Raw genomic sequence first — 8,612 nt, forward strand, 5'->3', positions numbered from 1 at the left:
GAGAGGTGCACAAAGTCGACCAGTGGAATTCCACGATGCCCCAAACGAAGCTCGGATGGTAGCATAAAACCTAATAAAAAACTAAAAAAAAAAAAGAAGAAACCTAATTCAGGTTGAGACTTTAATGTGCTCTCTTTTTCAAACTGTGCCTCAATTGAAGCGTTTTGCTCGCTCCGCTGTCGAGAGACAACAATCTCTTTTTTAAATAGTCGTCGTAAAGATTAGCCATTCCATTCCTAACATGACAAGATGATTGATGAATCCGCGATTCTCCTTCGGGTGCATTACACGACGGAGTCGTCGTCGTCGTAATTGCCTCATTGTGTACATCGCGCGCGCCGACGGCAAAGTTCAGGCTGAGTACTGACTAACAAAGTGTGTCGAAATAATGCTGCCGAAGGCCTCGAACATAAATACGTCTAGACAAAGTCAGTAACGAAAGAAAAGCAAAAACGCACAGAGGAAAAGACATTTACGAGATGTTAGACGGATTGACAAGACAGCATAATGGCGGAGTCTAGCGCTCACGGAGACTTGAGGATACATATATTCGGCGATTGTTTCCAATCTGGGGCGTGGGAACAAGATGCCACATAAGCGAGGTACCTGCTTCGCAAGAGCGTGAGCGGCCTCACAGCACACACCCACGACTTTGAAGACCGAACGTGAGTTCCTGAACGTCGAGTGACGACAGGTTGACCTTTCACGCGAACGACTCGGGATGAATGGAGCAAAAACGTCGACGCCGAACAAAAAAAACAACATGGACGCGAGGGAATAAAGACAAAGGAAAGCACAATAAACACGCACACACACACACGCAAAACAAAACGGTAGACGGTTAGGAAGTAATTGTTTTACTAACGGGACATATATAGACACACTCGGCGAAGGTAAAGGTGTACGAAGAAGACGGAAAGGAGGTGTAGCAAAAGTAGCGCAGGAGAAAAAGGGTAAGGAGAAGGCCGGTATTTCCCGCCCGCATAGCGTGCCGTTGGTGACGTCAGCGTGCGTGGCGGTCGTGACGCGTCGGCCTTGATGACGTTATGGTTTGGCTAGAGTATGGTGGGCGGGTGAGTAGTTGCGGCAAGAAGAAAAATAGCGATGTGAAAAGATGTAAGGGTAAAGCACGTGTGTAGTAGCGAATATTTGAGGTCCCACGCCCACGCGCTCTGCGGGAAATACGAGAAAAAAGGAATTTAAGCGTCTACGTAGGCTCGTTCTGCTTTTTTTTTTTTTTAAAGTTCAGCAGGACGGCTGTGGGACGTCGTTGTTTTCGCTAATCTTACAATTAGTCATACGTGAATTAGGATTGATTGACTAATCAATCAAACGTTGGGTGGATTGATTGGGTGACTCCATAGTAATAATTCAAAGATGAATGAAGATTGACTGCTTGGGTGATTACTTAAGATTCAACACATCTGCATGGAACGTAAGCAATGAAAGTTGGTTTTGAAAACTTTTGAGCTTTTTGATCTGATTCACTCTCGCTGTGCGTGCATGATTTTACGGTCGGGCTACGGAAATTTACCCCATGTACGAAGGTCGATTGAGTGACTGCCATATGCTTATTTTAACAAACATTTGATGGTGGTTTTGTGCGACTCTCACTTAATCCGATTTCATTACTTTACTATTTCTTTGGTCAGTCCTGAATATAAAACGTCTCTTGTTCGAGTTCTGGTACCGTCACTCTTCTTATGAGATCGGGGGCGAATTTCGACTTAGTTTGATCTAATCATCTGTGGTCATCGTGGAGTTTCCTTGATTTATTTAAATAGTTCGAGTTTACAGTGACTTGTAATTTATTGTGATTTGGAGCTTTGGTAGAAACCTATTTACTGCATAACACCCTTTAATCTTTTCTTCTTTTTTTTTCTTGGAGGGAGGAGGTTGGTATTGATATTCCCGTGGCGTGTCATTGACTTATACTGAATTGTGATGATGTTGTCGTTCGCGTCATACATGTTAGGATACAATAAATTCTTAGCTTTGGTGTATTGCTTCACGCTTGCTTCACGACAAACTGGAACCGTTACAAATAATGCGGGTAAGCCAACTTGCGACTGACAGCGTATCGCACGAGCCGTAAAAAAACAAACCAAGCGGAGATCCATCTAAACCTCGCTTATCACTTCCTCTTTCGAAAAGCGTATTACGGAAAAAAAAAAAAAAACACGAACGATATTGATACGCCTATGCCATCTCGAGTCTAGACGTATGGCTCCGTCAGACGAAAATCGCCGCGAATCGTTTCATTTCCGCGCGCCGCTTTGCGAAAGAGCGGACAAAGGTGCGGTGGCACGGCCTACATACTTTCTTCTTTTTTTCTTCTGATCGTCACAGTCCCAATCGCTAAGGTTGGAGCGGGGTTGATAGTGTCTCCGTCTATCGTGATTTTTTATTCTGACGCGAAAGAGACAGACGAGATGAGATCCCGAGCAGTGCGATGAGGAAAGAAAATTATCCTCGCGTCAGTCGCCATGCAAGTCCAACGTACGTACGCCGAGAACATCGCGATTTCCCTTTCACTCAAGAAACTTTGGTTCAAACTTTCACACAAGAAACTTTGGTTCAAACTTTCACCCAGAAAGATTTGGTTCAAACTTTCACCTAAAAAGTTTTGGTTAAAATTTTCACGCAAGAAGCCTTAATTCACAATTTCACCCAAGCAGCTTTGCTTCAAACTTTCACCCAAGAAGCTTTGATTCAAACTTTCACGCAAGATGCTTTGGCTCAAACTTTTACCCAAGGAGGTTTGGTTTGAACCTTTCACACAAAAATATTTGGTTCATACTTTCATCCAAGAAGCTTTGGTTCAAGCTTTCATCCAAGAAGCTTTAATTCAAACTTTCACCCAAGGAGCTTTGGTTTCAACCTGTCATCTAAAAGGATTTGGTTCAAACTTTCACCCAAGAAGTTTTGGTTCAAACTTCCACCCATGAAGCTTTGGTTCGAACTTTCACCAAATAAGCTTTGGTTCAAACATTCGCCCTGGAAGCTTTGGTTCAAGCTTCCATCCATGAAGCTTTGGTCAAACGTTCACCCAAGAAGCTTTGGTTCAAACTTCCACCCAAGAAGCTTTGAGTCAAACTTTCAGGCAAGGAGCTTTGGTTTCAATCTTGCACCTAAAAGGATATGGTTCAAACTTTCACCCAAGACGTTTTGGTTCAAATTTCCACCCATGAAGCTTTGGTTCAAACTTTCACATATGAAGCGTTGGTCAAAACTTTCACCAAAAAACATTTGGTTCATACTTTCACCCAACAAACTTTGATTCAAACTTTCACCCAAGAAACTTTGATTCAAACTTTCACCCAAGAAGCTTTGGTTCAAAGTTTCCCCCAAGAAGCTTTGGTGCAAACTTGACTTGGAACACTCCGTTGGGGTCTCAAGGCTTGAGCTCTTTGATAATTTGACAGATGATAGAGCCTGTTGGAACGGTGCAGCGAGCGTCAAGGTCAGGTGTTTCAGCCCATATTATCCGGAGGTGTGCTTCCTTTATCAATGTCCAAATCGAAATGAATTAACGCCATTTTGCGGTTCGCGCGTTAAGCTGAGAAACTGAGTAGCGCGTTTATTAAACTGTGGAGATTTAATTGGCTCAGCCTGGTAACCAAATGCCAATGGTGCCCAGTTAGTGACGCCATCTATTTTCTCTGTCAATATCTATATCGACATGAGGCAACTCCATGTGGTGGCGCACACGTGAAGTGGAGAGAAACGGCTGATCGAAACGAACAGTTGAAATGGAAACCTATTATTAAATTGGAGAGATAAATGAATGAATAGATGAATGCATAAGGCTAAACTCTTTAAATTCGGGCGGTGCCTTACGCTATCTAATCAGTTCAATGTGCACCGAAAGCTGGCACCGCCTAATGTCCACATTGTGAAACAGAAATCTTTCCGTTACTCTGAAAAGAAAAGTTTTAAAATGCCAGTACCGTAGGGAAGATTGCTGAAAAGGCCAAACGCTTTTTTTCTTTCTTTTTACAGCGAAAAACAACAAGCGGTGTTTGTTGCTCTAGTGACGCTAGAGCATTACAAGAGCGAGGGGATCGAAACCGCTCCACGTCTGAAAGATGATTACCACGCACGCGTATAAGAGATTCTGCGGTACGATGATCCTCACCTATTGACAGTTTTAGATCGCGTGCAGCGCGTTCAGGTCGACTCCATTTCCTCCTGGCCCGAAAGCCGTTCTAGATGCACACTGCACTCCACTTATTGTAACACCCGACGGTTTTTTGCCCTAAATGCGTGTTACCCTAACCGAAAGAACCGATGTTTCATTGCATACGCGTGTAAGTTGAAATGGATGGCTTTCTGCGCGGTGCAAACGTAGTTGGGCGGCCGTTCTAGATGGACAATTCACTCCACTTATTATAACGCCCGACCTCTGCTGGCCCTATAGATGAGTGGCACGTTAACCGAAAGAGCTAACCTTTCGTTGGATACGCGTGCAAGTTGAGGTCTGTTGAGCTTTCCGCGCGGAGAAGACGTGTTTTAGCGACTGGTGACAGTAATCGAATGGTTGATTTTAGGCGGAGATGCACTTACGTCGACGATGCGGAATTAAAGTAGGGTGAAAATGCAATGTGGCTGCCGGTTTCTCCTCGTGGCGCTATTACGTGCGCTCGGATCGCGGGAAAATTGTGCCGTTCTGACGGACGTTTATGTTAGCGAAAGGGTAAAAAAAAAAAAAAAATCTACCTGGGAGTTTTTTTTTTGTTTGTTTGTATTATTTCTTTGACTTCAGGGGTCACCGACACGAGTATTTAATTTGGGGGTGTTCGACAGTGCAACGAGGGGTGTTTTTGTTGTTTTTATTATGTTGTATCGCCTGTCGACTATCGCGGCCAAGCAACATAAAAAAAAAAGACATCAGCACGGACACGAAAGGTTTGTATAACGTTTATGACTGATTGGAGTGAAATGAAATCTGCATCACGATGAAGTCAGGTAATGAAACTTCGCTCTCTGACGTTAAATATATATGTTTTGACTTATCTTGTTTGCGGATCAAGCAATCCACGTGCGCGCAGAAATTGCTTTCTCTTTGAATCTGTTCTTCCAGACTGTTTTATTTTACATTGCTACTTTTCGTTAATATAATTACGTTTATAATTTTGTTTCTATGGGCCAGGAAAACCAAAGTGAAGAGCTTAGTGCATTGTTCTAGAGCGACTCTCCAGAAATAATATTTCGGAATGTACAAGACATGTCTGTCATTTCGATCATGTGTAGGGTCTAGCTACACCAATAAAGGAACAATCAACAAGCACTTCTTTCAAACATGTAAGTTACAGCTTGTTGACATTTGGAAAATTTGAATGCCTCCACCTCGCCGTAATGAAATATGTTTCTAAACAAGAGGTGCTGAGCGTACGGTTTCTCGAGTTGTCCATAAAACTGCTTCTGATTTGCGGCCAACGAAAATTCAGTGTTTGTCGCGCTGGTCGGACGAGGTAGGTCGTAATTAGGGGCCAGTCCTTCAGCTAGAGCAAACTGTGACACTTAAACCAAGATTTCTTTTTGTACCCTTTTTGTGTTGACAAGTCATTCGAAAACTCACCCGATTTTGTTTTTGTTCTTGAAGAATAAACGTTAGAAAACTGAGCGCACGCCGTTGATTCCGCCTGCTTGTGAACAAACCCTAAAACTTGTGAGAGTTTAAAAAAAAACTTTAGAAGACAACACTCTCTATTTCTTTTTTGTATTCCTAGATTTAAGAGGGCCCGCGCCAAGGGGTTATAGCCCGTGCTTTTGGCCACCCCACGTTAAAATGAAAGACTCAGCAAGAGGTAATAGGACAGACATTTTTTTGTACACTCCATATCGTCAAGTTCAAACATCAAGAATTCCATTCAAAGGTCTAGGCAACCAATGCAGCCGGCGAGGTCATCAACGTAGCCTAGTCAGGACCTCGTGAAAGGTCAACGACTCGGGCTCTTGAAGCAGAGATAGCTTCATCAGTAAATATCTAAAACAAACGCTGCAGGTACGCGACGTCAAACGTGAAAGTGTATGGTTACTCTCATCAATAAAAAACGCAGGGTCGGTGTTGTTTGCAGTTGGCTTCAGCAATTGGCTGAATTCGTGTCTCGTTGAACCTGCGTTATTGTGGCGCTGCGGGATGATTATGGTGTTAGTAACGGCCTTCAGCATGGCTTATCCAGACAGGTTAGTGGTTGCTATTAGAAATAATTTTAATTTTTTTGTATTTTGTTTTGGCTGTCAACCGCTAAAAGGCCTATTTCGGAAGGAATGTCACTGGACATTTCCAAGCAAGCAGTACGGAAATCGAGTACAAAGGGCCGTCATTAAAAAAATCACTTTACAAAAAAAAAAAAATAGTAGTGGCAAAGGGGGCATTTAATGACAGATTCATGCTTTTCAAACAGGCTTATCTGGAGAAGCTAGGAAACAACTTTTGAAGCTAAGCTTCTTTCCGAAACGATCGGCAATTATCGGGGAAATATCCGCGGGCATGCCCTGGAACTTCTTTTTCGAGTGCCGTCGTGTTCCAGCGCTTGACACCTTTCCCGCTTTCTTCGTGCTTCCTGTGGTCGCGCCAACGAGCCGCGGTAGGGGCAGGCGAGGCCGCCAACGTTAACTCTTGCTTTCTAATCTAGACATAAAAAAATAATAAAAAAAAAATAATAAAGAAACTAATAAAATTATTGTTCGGTCTATATATTGGCGGTTCTTAGAGTTACTACGGCCACTGACAATTTAGGAAACGCATGGCTTGGTGAGTGCCGCACATCTTAGTGTCACTTAGAATGGGATGGTTTAATTAGCCGATAAAAATGGCAGAAACGTTTTTACGAAGAAAGAAGTTGAATAGGACATCTATCAAACTACTGTCGAGACCGGCTATAAGGAAGTCAACGGGAATCGGAAATAACTTCGCTGTATCCGCTATTTCGTTATAAGCGAGTTCGGTTATAACGAAGTGCAAATGGAAATGGGAAATCGTGATCACTTCGCAGTAGCCGTTATTTCGTTATAACCGACTTGGTTATAACCAGTTTCGATAGTGCTGGTGACTGTATACCGATCATTTTGGTGTGGTGCTATTAGCCATTTTGACGACTGTGCCTCAACCCAACGCTGTGTCATTGTTACAAAAAAAAAAAGTCCCTTTACAGTTGTACTGAGAGCAACTAAACAAACATTCTCGCTTCATTTTCTTAGAGCGTAATGAAAGAGTCCATTCATTCGGTGTATGTACGAGTCAACGCGATTAAACCAGACTCCGACGGTAACAATGTCGGGTATACCAGGGCATCCATTTCTCACATTGGGCCTATATAAGCGAATATGCTAACAACTAGATTTTAAATCTGTCACGACTCACGAAAAAATTAAAAGCTTACGCTCTAAAACTTTGAGGATCGAAATGTACACAGCTTTGGAGTCGATAGCGAGGCACACGTACACCACAAAATTCCGCAACGGTCGGGGATATACAGAGAGACCCACTGGTCTCAGAAAAGCCGAATGTCTTGAACGTAGTGTTCTATTTGTACTGATCATCAGTGATAGCTTTATGTCGCACAGCCTGCAGAACAGCCGTATAAGGGACAAATTGGTATCTTAGTCCTCACTACACCAGATGAGAAAGAGCACACTTGCGCTTCCCACCATTACCCGAAACTGTATAAGAAATGTATGATTATCCATAGTCACTCCAGTCAATTTACCCGCGTAGCTAAGTACACTCCCCAAGGAACCTGCACCGAAGTGCCCTGGTACAAGAGAAACCGCGAAGAGTGAACAGTGCACGCACCTTTATGTCGTTGGTTGTTAGACAACAAAGACTTCACATAGCTTCACTGGAATAATCGTACCTAATCAGTCGCCGAGTGACACCTAGCAGCACTTCCAGGGCCGAGTATACCATGTCACCGAAGACGCGCACGGAACCAGAGAAAAGTCGTACTCACGTTTCTAGTCCCTGCTCAAGAGCCCAGTTCATGAGGTTACGGTCCACCCTAGGCACGGGCACGGCCGCACCACCGCCCCGATTACTGTTCCTCTGCGCCGATGCCAATCCCAAAAACAGTACGCTCAAGAACACCGGCGTCCACATCATCCCGGTCGTGGTCGCTGTTCTGGAGGAGCGCGCGGAGCACCGATCAAGGCGGAAGCTGCACGGAGGATGATGTCGAAGGCTGCCTCCTCGTCGTCTTCGCAGCGAACCGGTCGACGCGTGGCGCTACACTGAACGAACGTAGCGTCGACTAGGCAGGCTTATAAGTTGCCAGGACCTTGACCGCCTCGGCGGCCTGCTCCTTTCGCGATGCTGCCGCTGGTGTCGCCGCTGTGCCTTCTCTGCGGGGAAAGTACCCGTCTTGTTTCCGGGGAAGGGATGGGATGCTCTTCTGACGCCTCCCTTCCCTTTCAGAAGCAGCGATGTTTGATGTCTAAATTGTAAATCACGCCGCGTGTCGCGCAACGCAACGTAAGCAGGGTTCGTCGCTCGTCAGGCTTCCTCGGCTCTTGCTAGCATACATCTCGGTGCAATCTTAAAACTATAAGTTTTAACTTTGTGTTATTTGCGGTCTCAGAATAACACATCACGACGGCACCCATCAACA

The 8,612-nt window shown here is 44.3% G+C and overlaps 1 protein-coding gene across 1 annotated transcript in view; it reads right to left on the reverse strand.

The window, feature by feature from the left end:
• LOC8025910 overlaps nt 1–8,277 on the reverse strand; it is a 44,536-nt gene extending 36,259 nt beyond the window's left edge. Inside the window, exon 1 of the mRNA XM_029973814.4 lies at nt 7,959–8,277. Within this exon, the coding sequence (XP_029829674.2) occupies nt 7,959–8,107 (149 nt within the window). The 5' untranslated portion in view covers nt 8,108–8,277. The remainder of the gene's footprint in view (nt 1–7,958) is intronic.
• Nucleotides 8,278–8,612: the final 335 nt, after the last annotated feature.

Source organism: Ixodes scapularis, unplaced genomic scaffold, assembly GCF_016920785.2.
Source record: "Ixodes scapularis isolate PalLabHiFi unplaced genomic scaffold, ASM1692078v2 PGA_scaffold8__174_contigs__length_109621045, whole genome shotgun sequence".
NCBI classification, from domain to species: domain Eukaryota; kingdom Metazoa; phylum Arthropoda; class Arachnida; order Ixodida; family Ixodidae; genus Ixodes; species Ixodes scapularis.